We start from the raw sequence: 18378 nt of genomic DNA, 5'->3' as shown, positions 1-18378 counted from the left end.
ATTTAAACCAGGTTACCTATAATAATTTTTTTTCGTTAATTTATGAAAATATCAAATTAGCCCGTAATCCTGAATCCTGATACATAAAGTTAGCCTATTAATTTAACATAGGTACGACTGTACTCAGTGTTGCACTATCAAATGCAATTGACGCGCCACTATGCCAGGGTTTTTATGTTCCTGGTCAGGCTATACAATGCAAATGTATTTTTTTTTCTTCGATTGTAAGAAATTCATTTGTAACCTTTTTTGATGGCGTTAAAAATAATGTTTCCGTCAAACTTCATTTGTTTCACAGATTATCATAGAGTATGTCCAAGTGTGAAGTACCCAATTTCTGGTAATTTTTTTATTGTGCTAAGTTCAAGTATAATTTTGCAGTGAAATTCCTGAATAGCAATATTATGAAAGGGCAAGCGCTTATAAAGATTATAAAATTGCTTTACAAAATTTACAATTGTAAGTATAACGTATAGATAATTAAATCAACGTTAATTTAAAACTCTCAAATTCCACACATCGAGAGTTGAATCGATTCGCTAATTTGAATCTTTTTGATATTTTTGAATTCATGATATCAAGGTGCAAGCATCAGTGTTAGTTTTTAAAAATGAAAGTACATTTAACATAATATATTTCCTATAACTTTATGGTTTTAACAGTCATAGTATGTAAGTAAATAACGTCTAAACCTAGGCAAGACATCGGGCTGTACATTTTAATTTTTAATAGTAGTTTTAGAGCTCTTTAAAGCCCCTTGCTTGGCATTTTAGAAGTTACCGGAGAAAACTCAGACTGCCGAATACAGGCTTGAAATTTTTATTAACCTGGCTGAGTCCACGTTATTCTCAGGTTGTAGTCGGGTAGGGTAACTAACCGTTAGGATTTCTCAGGACATTGGATAACTGAATCAGACAAAAGAATCCCCTGGTGGTTTTCGAACTGGATGTTGCCGGTTCGAGTCCTGTAACAGTCTTGAGGCGATGTCTGAGAATGGCAGGCTTGTTTTATTTTGTGGTTAGTGAGGTTTACAAACTTCAAACCACAGATTATAACTAAAAATACCGTTGAAAATGTAGATTTTTTAATTGAATAGTTCTTCCTGTGCTCTACTTTGTGACAGTTAAAAAAAAAGACCTTCCAGTTGACAGAAAAGTGGTATAGATGTTTTAAACTGCACCGTCCCAGCTTGACAGTGTCAGGAGGGCGCTACTATAGTTTTTGATTTTTGCTACTAACGTTTCAAAATCGTTGGTCTAATAGCCTTTTTAGTCCTTACTTTACTTTTTTCACTTTAGTGATGCCATCAATTACTTTATATTTTTCGCAAACCAAACTTTCTTAAGGTCACCCTATACCAGTTTTATATGACTCCACCCGATTGGATTTCTCCCAACATACGCGAGCGGGGAATTTTCCTATAAATCGTTCCCCTGATATAAAACCCTGTAGGAAAATAAAATGGCTCCTATTGTGCTAGCAAATGGACCGCATAGTATAGAAGTTCTTTTGTTTTACGCCTAGAAATACCGGCCGCTTGGTTTGGTGATTCGTGTATTCTTTTGCCTCTTCATTTGTAGTTCGAATGTAGGTAATAAGACGTAATAAATATTACGTAGTATAATCATTACAGCGCCAGCGCCAGCTATTGGTGGCAATGCTTCTTTAGTGGCCGTATTCACTCGCAACACGAATTGTGAAAATTAAGGACAGAAAATAAGAAAGAAGCATGTTTGTTAACAACACAAATCCTCAATGTTTTTTGTTAGACATTTTGACGAATCGTGAAAAAACACGATTCTGTATGCTATTGTTTGAACCAAATAAACTATTTTTCTTTCTTTCTTTCAACGTGAACGTCCGTCCATCATGACGTATCGTTAATGACGGATCCCTTGTGAACGCGCCCGATCACATGTTGATGATGATGATGATGATGATGATGATGATGATGATGATTGTTTGTTGCAGCCGGGGCATGGCACAGCGCCACGGTGTGGGCGGTGGTGGGCGGCGCGGCGGCGCTGGCGCTGGCGCTGCTGGCGGGCGTGGCGTGCTGGGCCGCGCGCCGCAAGAACACGCTCGCTCACAAACTTGGTCAGTACAGGTCACAAAATATACAGAAGGTAAACTTATGTATGTACTTCGCTTCGCATACCTGCGCTCGGCCGTTGCGCTAGGGTTGTCTTGTCACGTGTTGCGTTTATTTCTTTATGATAGAAAAATAATACTTTTAATACTATGGAAGAAAGACAATAATCTGTTATCCACATTATCCACGTATAATTATGTAGTTACGTTTAGTAGGTTATTATTATAGTAATAGTTTGCAAACAAATACACGAGAAGGAAGTAGTATGACGTAGTATGTAGTTGGGTGGTTGACACTATTATCCAATAATTCCTAAAACCTCTTTAAAAGACTTCGATATTCCTAATAATTGAGTTGGCTTTCAATTTGTCATTTTTTTTTGTTGTTCACTCATTTTCGCAAAAAAAAAAAATTTCACAAACGCGTGAGCAGCGTCACTCAAGCGAACGCAGTCGCGCCTCGCATTCGTCCGAGACAGTCTTGATAACGCGTACGTGAGCGTTGTCTATGTGTGCGTGGCTCGAGCGCGCTTAGTATGGAGTTTACCTTCTGTCTTTGGCGCTTAAACATAAACAACGCATTTCGTTCGCCTGATAGATAATTTATTTAAATAATTGGTTTACGGAAGTATTTCACATTGACACCTTTACTACGGTGGTGATAGTGATTCGGTGCATGGATTGTGACTATGAACTCATCTTTAAGAAAGTGATAAACTCAAATAAAAGTAAAAAACTTTGTGCACAAGCAGTATTTCGCCGCCATTGCTATCGGAACTCGTCACGCAACGTATCATCAAGCGCAAGACACTATCACGGTTGGGTACAGCGCGTTCGGGTCATAATCGCCTGCGCAGTACGCGTCTTGTGACTCAGCGTGTCCCGCACGTCGTATCGCCATAGATCGCACAAGCGCAGAAGGCGCTCACTATTTATATCAACAGTCCTGTCTCTGAGAGGTGTTACGATGTTCTGCGCGGGGTGCAAGGGAAAACTGGATGTGGGCAAAGACTCATTGAAGTGCAATGCCTGTGAGTCCTACTACTGTCTGGAGTGCTTAAATTTGGGTGCGGGAAAAAAAGTGAGTGATCTTGGTTCCGAACAATTGTCTGCATTAAGATGCCCTTCCTGCACGAATGTATCCCGTAGGAGACGTGGGAATGAATCGCCGGGTATCCTCTCGCCCTCCATTAGTAAGCACTCGCCGACTGCAAGAAACGTCTTGACAATCGAAAGCATTAGCGAACTTTTAGACCAAAAATTAGCACCGACCTCGGACGCAATGAAGAACTCACGTAGTATTTTAATAAAAGAAGTCAAAGGCTTAATTACCGCAGAAATGGGCAAGATGGTCAACGAACTGAAAGAAGAGTTCACCAAAACAACGGACTTCATTATGGAGGAGGTGAAAAGTTTAAAATCCACCATCGCTCAGAAGGACACCGTAATTAAATCTTTACAGAGCGAGCAAACGGTGCTTAAGGACGAATTACACAAAATCCGGAACCGTGTCTCTGTAATGGAGAAATTGTCGCGTGACCGCAACGTCGAGCTCCAGGCTGTTCCCGAGAACCGAAACGAAAACGTTGTATCAATGGTCAAATCCTTATGTGAAACCATTGAACTACCTATCTCGGACTCCGACATACATGCGTGCCGCCGAGTTGCAAAAATGGATACAACATCAAAACGGCCACGAAATATTGTGGTCACTTTGACATCTCCACGCCTTCGTGATAGTCTGATCTCGGCCGTGCACCGCTATAATAAGGAGCATAGCGACAAAAAGTTGAACACCAACCATATTGGTATAAAGGATGTATGTCACCAAATATACGTCTCTGAACACCTGTCACCGGAATGTAAACAATTATATGCTGCGGCCAGACGGTTGGCTAAAGACAAAGGTTATACCTACTGTTGGGTAAAGTACGGTCAGATCTATCTGCGCAAGAGTGATGAAGCTGGTGCTATACTAGTGAAATCTATTGATTTTTTAAACACATTAAAATAATCAAGCTTTTATCTATACATTATTACTGTTTTAATGTTGTTGTTTTTAAAAGAAGTAAAACATCATTAAATGTTCAGTTTTTTAGGTTTCAGTTTGTTATAGACTTAATTGTTTTATACAAAACTACTTTAGTTAAAGTTAAAATTAAAAATCAATTCAAGTTGTACTTTATTGTTTTCTATTTCTTGAGGGTGTACAAGTTGGAATGTATTTCTACTCTCGTTTATGTAAAAGTAATGTTGCGATACAGTGTTTATCACAATAATAATATGGTAAATGTAAATGAATTCATGATTTACACACACATTTTCTATTATTTAATTATTAAGATTATAATAATAATATACGTATGTAAAGATAGTAAGCAGCGTCGCTTCTATAATATATTATGTATAAATAGGATATTTTATGTACATTTCTATTTACTACTCACGTTACCACTATACTATTTTAATATAACGTCGCTTCTTGATGATTCAGTCTCCCTTCGTTTGTTTATGACCCAATTAACAAATAATTACATGTTAATTCTATGTTTTACACCACATAACGTCATAACCACTAAGAAACCTCCAGTACACCATGTTGATAACACTTATAAACAATCGCAACACTCACAAGCAGTATGGCGTAATAAAATTGAAACATATTCACTCCGAAAATGGCTGTAGTAGGTAAGAAACTGTCAATCTATTATCAAAACGTTCGAGGGTTGCGGACTAAGTGTTTAGAACTTTATAATAGCTTGTTGTGTATGAACTATGATATAATCATACTCACTGAGACGTGGTTGCAAAATGATATATTGGATAGTGAGCTGTGTGACACCCGCTATGACATCTTCCGTTGTGACAGAGACCTTAGCTTATGCAACAAGTCGGGCGGGGGCGGGGTTATGATTGGCGTTCGTAGGTATCTGGGAGTAACTGTTGTGAATGAATGGACTAGTGATACCGCTGAATCTCTGTGCGTACGAGTGCCCGCATCTGAACTGTCATCCCAGGTAGACCTTTTTTTGATAGTGGTATATACACCGCCCGATCAATCCGGGTTCTCGTTACGTTTAGACAATGTTATTAATAACATTTCTCAGCAATTAGATAAATTCCCTAATGCTAATTATTTGTTGGTGGGAGACTTTAATTTACCGTGTGTGAAATGGGACCTAGATAAATACACAATATTAAAACAAGGTAGTAGTGACCTACAGAGCTGTGCCGCGAATTTTATAGATCACCTTCACTTCCATGGCTACAGACAATATAATAACGTGTTAACCCACTTGTTACTAGCGTTCTATTAAAAGAACGCTAGTTTTTACATAAATATTTTTACTTATGTGGGTAGTTTAAACAATTTTTATGTGCAACATTTGAAAGATGAGGTGTGTCGCAGTACTGTCCAAGTCTTATAAGTACACTGACGTAAATAACTATAAAGTTTTGGAGCGATTGTTTTGAGATAAATTTATCATGACTGATTTAAGGTAAGTGATAGAAAAAGTGAACTCCGTAACAAGTGGGTTAAACTCCAAAGGTAGATTGCTCGATCTTTGCTTCAGCAACCTGCCATTGGATGTTACGCGCTCAATTCAACCGCTTTTAAAGGAAGATAACTATCATCCAGCATTAAATATCAACATATTTGATCTAAACTGTCAGCATTTTAAGGAAAATATAAATACCCGTTATAATTTTTACAGGGGTGATTATGACTCTGCTAATAAATACTTGGCCGACATTAATTGGATGGAAGTCCTATCATGCGATACAGTGGATGAAGCAGTGGACAACTTTTATAATATACTGCAAGATTGCTGTACTCGTTTTATACCTCTCTCCAAATACACAGTTAGTAGGTCACACTATCCTATTTGGTACAATAAAACACTAATAAAAGTCATTAAGCAGAAAAATAAAATACACCAAAAATGGAAACGATTTGGGAATCCCAGGGACTATGATGAGTTTTGTGTGCTCAGGACTCGGTTTAAGAGATTGCAGGAACGGTGTTTTAGCGATTTCACAAGGAAAACAGAAAGTATTATTAGGCACTCACCTAAATATTTTTGGACGTACGTGAAATCTAAAAGAGGCGGTTCAAGTTATCCAAAACAATTTATTTTGAATAATAATTTGCTCTCAGATGGACAAAGTATTTGTAATGCTTTTAATTCATTCTTCGAAAGTGTTTTTTCAAATAATTCATCATCTTCCAATCTTGCTGACCCTTCTTCTAATCCTCCCCCAAACAATCAAATAGTATCACAAATATACGTATCTGCAGCCATGGTTGAAAAACACCTTAAAGGTTTAGACAAAAGCAAGGGAGCAGGATGTGATGGTATACCCCCAATGTTTTTATCTATGTGCGCTAAAAGTCTGGCTTTACCTATATCAATTTTATTCTCTTTTTCTCTGAAAAAATGTGATTTCCCCGCAATTTGGAAAAAAGCCCATATTATTCCCATCCATAAAAAAGGTTCTAAATCTATTATTTCAAATTATCGACCAATCTCTATACTTAACACTATCGCAAAAGTTTTCGAAAAAATTGCATATGAAAACCTTTATCAAATCATTGCTCGAGGTGTACCGTCCTCACAGCATGGATTCTTGAGAGGTCGCTCTACTGTCTCCAATTTGTCTGTCTTCACCAACTATGTCCTTGAGCACATGGAAGGTGGCGGCCAGGTTGACGTGATCTACACAGATTTCGAAAAAGCATTCGATCGGGTGGATCACGTCATTCTGCTTCACAAGTTGGATTCTCTAGGCATACACGGTGACTTGCTGCGATGGATTGCCTCGTATCTAAGAAACCGTTCTCAGGCAGTCGTACTGGGTGGATACAGATCGGACTTTGTGGCAGTGCCCTCAGGCGTTCCGCAGGGCTCTCATCTCGGGCCTCTTTTTTATAATGCATACTTATATGACATTAATACATGTTTCAGTAGCGCTAAGTACCTTTTATACGCGGACGACAAAAAGGCTTTCATGAAAGTCAGCTCTATTAATGATTGTTTACTGATTCAACAGGATCTCAATAATCTAGTAAATTTCTATTCAAAAAACAACATAACAATTAGTATACCAAAATGCCAATGTATTAGCTTTACTCGCAAGAAACAACCAATCATATTCAATTATAATTTTAACAGTATTGCAATAGAGAGGGTCGAGCTAATTCGTGATTTGGGAGTCTGGCTAGACTCTAAAATGTCATTCTCGGATCACGTAGATAACATAGTTGGCCGTTCGTTTCGTAACTTGGGCTTTGTGATGCGCACCTGTAAACCTTTCACCGATCTAATTAGCCTCAAAATTGTTTATTTCGCATACGTACGGAGTATCTTAGAGTACGCTTGTTCCATTTGGTATCCATTTTACGCCGTTCATAAAAATAGAATTGAGAGCATACAAAAGAGATTTATTAACCATCTAAACTTTAAATTAAAAACAAGAACACGTACATCATACACCGACAACTGCCGCGAATACCGAATGCTGACGCTAGAACAACGCCGCAAAATGCTGGACATGGGGCTCCTGCATGACGTAGTGCGCGGGCGCCTTGATTGCCCGGAGCTCGTGGCGCAGTTGGCGCTGCGGGCTCCGGCGCGTCGCACGCGCCACACGACCTTGTTTGCCGTCCCGTCACATGCCACTAACTACGGCAGCAATGCTGTGCTAGCTAGACTCGCTAATACTTATAATAGGGAGTTCAGTGAAATAGATCTTTTCATGGGTACCAAAAAATTTTTCCTAGACAATGTCAGAAAGATATTTATGTGAAGTAACGCATTATTGCTATTATTATTTACTTTATTTATTTATACTATACAAATTTATCTTATATCGTAGTTTGTTTTAATCAAGACTAATAATTTTTTATTCAATAAAGCAATAATTTTATAATATATTTACATAAACTTAAAATTACTTAAAAACTAAAATTTAAAAATTAGTAATGATAAAAACTATTTACAAAATTGTTGTTATTGTTTGTTTTAATTAATTTTGTTTGTTTTGCGACGAGTATATTTTTACATACCAGTATTTATCAATGTGTGTGTGGACTGGATCATTTAACACAACACTTGATCTTGCCAAACATATTATCATGGGGCAGTATAGAATTGTGGTCAGGTGTCTATATAAATTTCTTTACTGTTTTTAACTTGATAGTTTAAGCAAAATTCGTTAATGCTGTGGATAACCTTTTTGGCCTAATTAGTTTAAGAAAAATATTTGATTTAAGTCTATTATATGTATCGGCTGTTGTTATTCCAAATAAATAAAATAAAATAAAAATTATATTTTGTGGTACAGGTTTACTTACTACTTACGGCCAGACAAATAGAAACTTCCCCAGGTTCAAAACTCTTCTTAAAAGAATAGATCAATCTCTATCTAGTTTATCAAAAGGATTCAGTAACTGTCAGGAAGGTAGAGAACGTGGTTAGTAAAAGCGTTAAATATTTATTGCTACGGCTTCCGTTTCCGAAGTGAATTGTTTATTTCTATGCGTTTTATAGCCACTAATGTAGTGTAGGCGCATCTCCTGAGTGACGAGTGGGCGCGTATCGTAAAACGAAACGACATAAAAAGCTTCCTTGGACTTTATGGAGTCCCGTCCACGCGAGGACTAGCAGCCCTGACTCTGATATGGTAGGACATGATAAGTTACAGAGGACAGCACATCAAGTTTTAAAAACACTGGCATCTATGTCTTTGTAATCTTACTTCTTACTAATATTATGAATGCGAAAGTTTGTATGGATGTCTGGATGTTTGTTACTCTTTCAAGCAAAAACTACTGAACGGATTTTGATGAAATTTTAAAGTATTTTTGTTGATGAAAAATTTTAAAGTATGACGATCTGTGACAAACTATATTTCACGCGGGTGAAGCCGCGGGCAAAAGCTAGTAGGTTCTATTTTGCAAACAAAATTGTACAGACCTAGGTAATCTTCGTCAATTCCAATGAATGTAAAAAATAAAATGCGGGAATTTAAGTACTATGGGCTTTCATTTTGTAAAATGGGCTTACAAATAGTTAAAAGGCATTAGTATTTTTCCCCTTCATATTTCTGTCCGTTTGAATTTTTGAAACAAAATATTCTGAAGAATGTCATGAAAGACATCAAAGGGCGAACATCTGAAAAGGAATAAACTGCAATAAAAATAATTTCATGATGCTTACCTGTAAGGGTTCTCAACAAGCCCTTTAGTAGGTACTTTTTAAAGCGATACATTTAAATTTCACATGCTAGAGTTAAGTTTAATGACTTTAAACTTTCGCACTCAAGTTCAGTGAGCTCTGTTAATTAGTTTGTGTTATTTCGTCAAGTACAACATTTGCTTGCCAACCTATTACAAAACAAAGCTTGTTATTTTGTGGGTAAATATGTTTGAAGGGTATGATTATAAGGGTAATTTTACACTGTCGATTCGCATATCTATTTATGATTTAAAACTCACTATAATTAAAAGTCACGGATGCCTATCACAATACAAAATTGTTGATAATGTGTAATTTTAATATTTTGTGATAGATTCTTCTAGCCCTATCTTTTGCTAAAGTCATGCTACATTACAGGAGGCAAGCGTGGCCCAGACAAGGCGCTGGTGTTCCAGCCTCCCCGCCGTGCTACCGCGGTCCGCTCTCCTGGCTCGGCCACGCATTACCTGAGGAAGTCTCCGTCGCCCACCGCGCCCACTGCGCCCACGGCCACCTCTCCGCCCAGGCCACAGCCCACGCCCACGCCCACGCCGCAGAACCCGGTAAGTGAAGAAAGCTGGGACGATATGCAGATTGAAGGCGCATTTGTAATATGACTATTGACTACCTACCGAGCCAACCACCACGATCTTGCAGCAACAGCAACACAAGCCGGTGAATGCATCACGAATGTATTACGCAGAATAAAAACGCATGACACGGGACTATTCCCACTTCTCGTTCCCACCAGTATAGCTATATCTACAGCTCGACCGCCATAAAAACCCAACCAGTGAAGGTCAAGTTTGTCCCGGGGGAAAGTTAAACTGTCATTGGACCAAGTTTGTCCCGGGGGAAAGTTAAACTCTCATTGGACCCGCAAAGAAATTAATCAGAAGAACATAGGAGGAGTTCGAAGTTAAGGTTCGACTTCCCTCTAATGCAGTGCGGATGACAGGTGACAAACAAAGGTTTAGTAACCTTTATGAAAAGATATGCACCACGTATGACAGACGGAGACCAGTGTATTGACATTAATTTGTGTTCTGGTGAGAAAAAAGTGAGTTTTACTTCCCCACCAGCACACTATTTGGCAAAACTACCTTGATTTTAGTATAAACTAGACATCACTTAAAAGCCATTGTCACTTGTCTTCTTGACTCGAGGGAAATCGCCTTTAAGCCTTCAGCAGTCGTTCACCTTCGATTAATTTCGTTGTGAACCCAAAGTTAAGGTTTCCCCTGGGACCACCTAACCTTCATTGGCTGGGTTTATTGGCGGTCGAGCTGTCAATCTATCAATTGCAGTGGTGGGATTATTCCCTTTAAGTGCAGGGTTAAAGTATCGCCGCTGGAACAATGAAAATAAAGAATGTATGCTCTGTGCAAGTTCGGGATTTAGCTTTGACCTCAGAATGCCTTACAACGTCGGGCAACCGCATATTGATCGACAAATGCGGTTTTGAGGTTTCATTGTTTTGGTAGGATGTATGAAACCTCTGGCATTAATGGAAACTATAATAACAAACACTTTGAAACGCAACAACAACACTGAAGTAATGTTAAAAACGGCATATAGTTCATAGATTAATCTTATACTACTCCATTGAAGTAATAAGTACATTATAACTCAATGTACTACTCAAATAAAAAATATTTCATTCAATTTTGTCAAATATTTTGGCACTTATAAAAAAAGATAGCGTTTAAGGGGGCACCTTATTATGTCTCCATATCTTTTGTGCTTACTCTTATTATTACTGTAATAATAAACAAAGCTTTTTCTTATAACATTTTATATTGTCTAACGAAGGCTTTTTACCCACACATATTGTACTTATTTACCACAAATAGACAAGAGAGGTGAAGCCAAAACAAACTTTATTCACAAAGCTCCGTCTGTTTCTCTACGCAGCCATCCGGAGGCACCAGCCCCCACACACCGACAGCGCCGGAACCAGCCCCGCTCAGCAAGGAGCTCGCCGACGCCAACGCGACCGAGAAGCCGAAGCCGGTCGACAACGAGCCAGCCGTTGAGGGCCGCCTTGGAGACCTCCACTTCAAGCTCCGGTATGTTGACGTGGAAGAAGTGGTCTGAGAATAAATCGATTTGATGTGTTCGAGCGTTTTATTCAGTTTCGTTTTGAACAAATAATACGGATCTAGCGCATAGCTGAAGCAGTGTCAGCAGCGGAAACTTTAGATGTGCTTCTTTGTATGCTCTGTCACGTCATATATGTCACCTCCCCCGTGTCGCTCCCATACCACAGGCTCATTTATACACTAGACCTGTAGTTTCTTTTGGAAATTGACTATTTTTTAATAAAATATTACAAACAGATTATGGAAAGAACATACCGTATGGAAAGTAATTCCAATGGTCTTACAGTTAAAAAACTTATTTCAGTTTGGACAATATTTTGAAGGTAAGTAGAGACCTGTTGTGTTGCCAGTGATGGTATACGGATCTGAGACGTGGTCGCCTACTATGGGCCTCATAAGAAGGCTCAAGGTCACCCAAAGGGCGATGGAGCGGGCTATGCTCGGAGTTTCCCTGCGTGATCGAATCAGAAATGAGGAGATCCGCAGGAGAACCAAAGTAACCGACATAGCTCGCAGAATTGCTAAAATCAAGTGGCAGTGGGCGGGGCACATAGCTCGTAGAGACGATGGCCGTTGGGGCAGGAAAGTTCTCGAGTGGCGACCACGGGCTGGAAGACGTAGCGTGGGCAGGCCTCCTACTAGGTGGACCGACGATCTGGTAAAGGTCGCGGGAAGAGCCTGGATGCGGGCAGCGCAGGACCGTTCATTGTGGAAAACCTTGGGGGAGGCCTTTGTCCAGCAGTGGACGTCATTTGGCTGAAGCGAAGTAGAGACCTCAACTAAATTTGTAGAAAGCGGGATATTATGCTTTGTTAATTATTCAGAACTGGACTGTCATATGTTAAGCTGAAATGATGAAACTTATCGAAATTCCGTTCACCTAAAGCTGTATAATCAAGTAGATAACGCACGTCTATAATAATTACGCTAATCTCATAAAAAGGCGGTTTCAAATAGCAAACAACCATCACGGTAATGTAACATGATGATTAGCAAAATAATTTCTAAGCGCCTGTCGCCCGAGGCTCGGGATCGAGTGGTGGGCGGCACTGGGCGGGCGGCACCGGCGATGGTAGTAATCTCATTACTGGGCCCAAACTCGAGGTCAAATGCTAATCTCTAGTTATGTGCCTGTAGATTACTAAATTATTTGGACATTTATTTAATGGAAACACGTATAATTTGTTTTTTAATGAAGAATAAGTTTGGCACATTGACAATTTTAGTATTAACAGAGGGTAACTTATTTGATTTTTTAACGACAATGCCACATAATGTGAATGTGCTAATGTGGTTAGGCAATAAACGATTCAGTATAGAGTAGAGAGAGTGAACAATATTTTAACTTTTATCGTTTCGTCTGAATCGAAAAATACCATAGTAGATAAGTTTTCCAATAGCTTCTGTTCGCATTTATCGAATGAAAATTGGCGACATTGATGTAGGTTTAGTCGACACCGCATTATGCTGGCTACAGACAGTAATCCATTTTATATAACTTATAGGCGAATTAGTTCATGTCGCAATACTTTATAGGACTTTAAAAAAGTATGTTTACTACTTTAAATCGTTCTTATAGTTTACATTTTTTGTTTCTATGTAAAAAATATTCTTTAATTATAGAGAAGAAATTAATCACCTAGTATCTAAGTTTTAATTCGTTAACTTCCAAATAATCTTGATGCTGATCACAGACATTTTGTTTAATCCTGACTTCTCTAATTGACATGCTCTTAAGAATTCAGAGAGTAAGATCTAAGTTTCAGGGAGTATCTCATTAATGAACGAATGGTCCCAATTTGCGATTCGTGAGAAATGGCAATGGAAATAGAAAAATCGAGTAAACCTACGTCAAATTTTGACAACTTTTTTTGGGGTCTGCGAAATACTTTCGTAATCGCCTTTTGTTTTCAAATATTTGTTAATGTGGGAGAAGCTAGGGATTTACCTTCATACCTCCGAACTCAAACAAAGTCTATCAAATTTCCTGTCGTTGTAACATTTTATCAACAGAGACTGACGTGTCGAGTCGAGGGAAACCCATTTATTATAAAATCGATAGCGATGTACGTGTACGTACAGTCACGGAATGAAAAGGTTCGTCAGTTTTCAAATTGATTCCTTCAACAAATCGCGAGCACATATTACCTTTTGAAACTATGTTACAGAATAATCTCAAATTAGAGAAAATAATCTTTAACTGTTCGTCAGTAAAGTTCAAAATTATTCAGATCAAAGTTGTTTGACGATTTATCTTGTCAAGAAGATTATTATGATTGATAAACTAAAACCTTCTTGTTGGTTCAACCTGCCATTATTATGTCTATTAAATAAAAAAAACTATTGTCAATTGATCAATGTCATCATTGCATTGCACTGATGGGATAGAAAAATAAACAAGCAAAACCTTATTCGTCAGCAAACGTCATATTTATTTAAATGTTAGCAGCACTGTTTCTTGCACTGTTATGTTGGCAGGTTTGACTCTTTGGTGCAAGCGAAAACCGACACTAAGGTGACGAACCTTTTCATTCCGCGACTGTACATACATACGTACTTCGCCTAGCTTTGTTCCCGACTCGACAATTACACATTTGCTTTGTACAGGCAAAAGGTCTATCGTAACTGCTATACTTTTAACTTTTATACAAACAAATGAATCGTTTTACAAACGAAGTAATTGCTATGTAACGTTAGTAGTAATGATAGTATTTAGAACTGGTACAAACGAGCTGTTAACTGAGCTTATCAGTTGAGCAATGAGGCCGCAATTAAATATGATAATAGTGTATTGACGCTTCGATATGAGTTTTGTTTTAATTACCCTCTAACTATAAGTTAATTACTTGCTGTGGATAGGTTCTTTTGTCTCTATAGCCACTAATACTGTTGTAAACGCGTTCAATTAAGTAGTAAATAAGGCTCTATAAAAAAATGTTCGCTTTTCTTAAAAAAATATTTTAGTCGGCCGAAATACTCATTCTACCGTTTCTCTTTTAATGTTCCCAAAGCCAGAATGAGCTTCTATTTAATAACGCCTAGCTATTCGCACGAATTAATTAAGATGTCCTAAAGCTTAATGTCTGCAATTCAATTTTAAAGGCCAAATTGTAGCCAAATTAAATTTCAGTGCGTCCAGCACATTAGGAAGTACTGTCGTAATTCGTTGCGAACGTGCCGCGAATGTTCTATAGCGCAATCACGGTGTTCTCGAGTAATTTGGGCGCTTATAAAGTGCTTTTGCGTTAGTACATAATGGATACTCTTTTATAGATACGTAACTAGAAAATACATTTAGTAACGTTTGTGGTCTCCGTCCCTAATAACCAGGTATTTGATTAAACCTACCTACTACTTTTTCGTTAAACCTACCGATATTTCGTTTTCCAATCGAGTTAGTAAACTAAAAATTAAGTTTCAGGGTATTTCTCATCGCCACGGTTCTCATCGTCACCTTCGTGGCAAGTTTTATTTTTAACTTATTTCAAGTTTTTGTAAACAAAAATTGTAGCGCTTGATGTGAAGAGTGTATTCTCAGTAAATCAGTCAAATAGTGAGTCTGGTTTGGAAGCTTTAACGTTTTGAATTTTTTGATGCCACGAAAGTGATTCTGTACTTCACAGCAATAATTTTTTCAAACTTTACTACTGTAAATGACTCTTAAGTATTTATAAAACATATATTTTGTCTTATTTTCATAGATAAATGGCAATAACATAATATAAATAGGTAGGTACTTAAATACAAGATAAAATTTTACCGATAACGTCACCTACTAAGTTACAAGATTCTACGCAATTGGTTTTAAGGGTGATACTGGTGGCATTCTGATATGCTAAAGAAGCAAAAAAAAAAAGGATTCAGTACCTCAATAAAAAAGAACTCTTAACTTATCAGTCCCTCAACAAAAAATATGTTTATTTATTGAGGCCAGATGGCCTCGTATTTTTGTTGTACAACTTTTAACTCAAACTTAAAACTCAATAAAAAATAAGGGCCTCGTATTTTTTTTGTCTGTATGACTGTATGTATGTCTGTATATGTGACTGTGTATCTGTTTGTAAGATTAAATTTATCTTACAAACAGATACACAGTCACATATACAGACATACATATTAGACTTATTTGTGTACTTTTTGACTTGAACCGTTAAATTCAAATTTAAGGATAATTCATAAAAAACAAAAATTTTCGTCACCTTCGTGGCATCACCTTCGTGGTGTTTTATACACGAAGGTGATTTTAGGCCACGAAAGTGATTTCTTGCTTTGGTTTATTTTAAAATATAATGACTGGTGTTTAAGTTTTTACAATATTTTAATAACGAATAAATTATACGTGTTAAGTAGAGTTCAGTACATCAATAAAAAATAAGGGCCTCGTATTTTTTTTTGTCTGTATGACTGTATGTATGTCTGTATATGTGACTGTGTATCTGTTTGTAAGATTAAATTTATCTTCCAAACAGATACACAGTCACATTTTTGTTTTTTATGAATTATCCTTAAATTTGAATTTAACGGTTCAAGTCAAAAAGTACACAAATAAGTCTAACATGTTAAGTTTTCAATGGCCTAAGTTTCAATTAAATTGTTTAAATTTTAGAGGTAGTAAATATTGATCAAGCAAGCGACGGAATGTCTATGGATAATCACAAAAAGTTACGTATTTTTTTCGCGGAGCGACGATCGACTTATCTCACCTCCGCAATGGCAGGAACGCGACTGACGTTAACCGAATAGAACACAGTGATTGGTTGATGGTGTTCGGTTTAACGGCAATCTTGTATGATTACTCAAAATTTTAGGTACCTAAAATCGTGTGACCAACGTATTTTCCTTCCTCAATTCGAAATAATTATAAGAAGATATTTTTTTGACTATTGTGTGGAAAGTATATTTAATTACGATGATTTTAGTATATGCTACACACAAATTGAATGAAAATTGTGAATGCAGTAACCAAATGTTTCATTGCAACCGAAGGTGTGACACGATGAGAACGCGAAAAATGACCCCGTTTTGTATCGTTTCATGTGATGTTTTCGTATTATTTTTGCTTCTATTACGATAAAATTTATTTTGTATGTAGCTAAATAGATATGTTATCACCTGATTTCAAAGTTATTGTTCTAACTTATACCGTTTATGAACTATTATTGTGTGACCATCAAATTTGAGTGTAAATGAGAAGTACCCTTCAACAATATGTAAGAATTAGGGACAATGATAACTTGGTTATATTACGCGTGGATCCCGTTTTACACCCCCCTTAGGGGTGGAGTTTCGTAAAATCCGTTCTTAGTGAGCAACTACGAGACTCCTAGCACTTGTAGTTTCTAAGATCTCGTGATGAGTGAGTCAGTCAATCAGTGACCTTTCGCTTTTAAAGATATAGATTTTGCTTTGGAATAACCGAATAACAACGCGTAACTACGAAATACGTAGTAGTGCGGCTACGATATTTTCTCGTAGCAACAAGCCTGCGGTGCTACGCTTCAAATAAACATAGAAATTAACTCCACACGAATTAAATGTAAAGTGATCTACCCCTTGATGAGTCTCTTTTGAAACTAATGTGTAGTAGAGTGTTGAATAGGATCTCTCACTTAAATAAATGAAAGGTGTTCACTTTTGTTCACCTTGTTTGTCATTATGTAAAGGATAATGTTCAAATTTTAGTAGATAAATAGATTATCATAGGTACTTAGTTGTTAAAAAGTAGTTAGGTCACGACCTTTGAGCCGCAGACAGTCGTAAAGGCATCAATAGCCCGTTTTTAAATTCAAGTAAGTAACTATTTAGTCTCTAGGGCCCAAACAGTCTGCAGCACGATGTTAAATCTTATTACAAACAGTTAAGGTTCAACGTCAGTCAGTTATAAACATACTTGAACCGACTGTACGTCGAATACGTCGAAGTTTACAGCCGCATACGGCAACGACATAAAACTTTCTGTCTGCAGTACTTTTCCCAGGTCTTAATGCGGTATAACTGTAATATTGCTGATGTGAAACAAATATCTTTAGTTTTCTTTTGGATCTTAACTTTATACTTTATTGCACGGTTAAACGATAGTAGCATAATCATATGACTGAATGTACCCAATGTTACTCAATCCAATGGGCTATACAAAAACAGAACATATAGATCGCCTAATATTTTAATTTGGACATTTTAAAGTCAAAACTCAAACTTTTAAACTGACAGCGTTAAGTTTATACCGGAGCTATACCTACGAGTATAAGGGCTATACCAGTGACGTACTGAAAAAATAATTAAAAATCACTGTAATCAATAAATAAATCACTTCGCAGAATTAAAAGGAGTCATAAGCCTTGTTAAATCCCAGTTTCTCCCACGCAATTTGTATGTAAAGTTATTAAACTTCGTGGCTCAATCATTGGATCTAAAGCCTTTAGCTTTATATCCGAAAACAGATGTCATTGGCTTAAAATGCGAACGAGAAACAACCTTATTAACCAAGTCGTAAGTTAACGTTAATACAGTCGCAGTAGAATATGTTGCGACGCTATTTGTCAGCGAAATTTAAGAGGCTCTTAAAAGAAAATTGGTAGCGGTACTCACTGTTATAGCACTCTTAAAAGTTGTTTAAGACGTTATGAGTAATACAATTTCGGCCTGAAGTAAATTAAATTGTCAGGAAAGATTTATTAAGGGTGGTGCTCGTGCTTGAATAAGCCTTACATTACGAAACATGATGATACCTATAACACACTCGTTGTGGTTCAGCTAACATCTTTTAATGTTTGTTTCAATTAAAAGATTTTTGTGTATTATAGAGCTATCAATAACTCGTAACTTACAAGAGTATAATCATCAACAATAAGCTAAAATGTAAGCATTTCGCAATTATTTTTATGGTTTTCTTGGAAAAAGAACTTAATCCATGCTTACAAAAGAAAGATGGAGAACTTTGGCCGAGT

The 18378-nt window shown here is 37.2% G+C and overlaps 1 protein-coding gene across 1 annotated transcript in view; it reads left to right on the top strand.

The window, feature by feature from the left end:
* Positions 1-2015: 2015 nt before the first annotated feature.
* LOC135079471 (synaptotagmin-4) overlaps positions 2016-18378 on the top strand; it is a gene marked incomplete at its 5' end in the record, with an annotated part of 32218 nt that continues 15855 nt past the window's right edge. The window contains 3 exons of the mRNA XM_063974128.1: positions 2016-2097; positions 9708-9892; positions 11244-11398. Coding sequence (XP_063830198.1) covers positions 2016-2097; positions 9708-9892; positions 11244-11398 — 422 coding nt within the window. The remainder of the gene's footprint in view (positions 2098-9707; positions 9893-11243; positions 11399-18378) is intronic.

Source organism: Ostrinia nubilalis, chromosome 16 (genome assembly GCF_963855985.1).
Source record: "Ostrinia nubilalis chromosome 16, ilOstNubi1.1, whole genome shotgun sequence".
Classification (NCBI taxonomy): Eukaryota; Metazoa; Arthropoda; class Insecta; order Lepidoptera; family Crambidae; genus Ostrinia; species Ostrinia nubilalis.
Note: the sequence above shows the minus strand (reverse complement) of the source record. Positions and strands in the feature narration are given on the sequence as shown.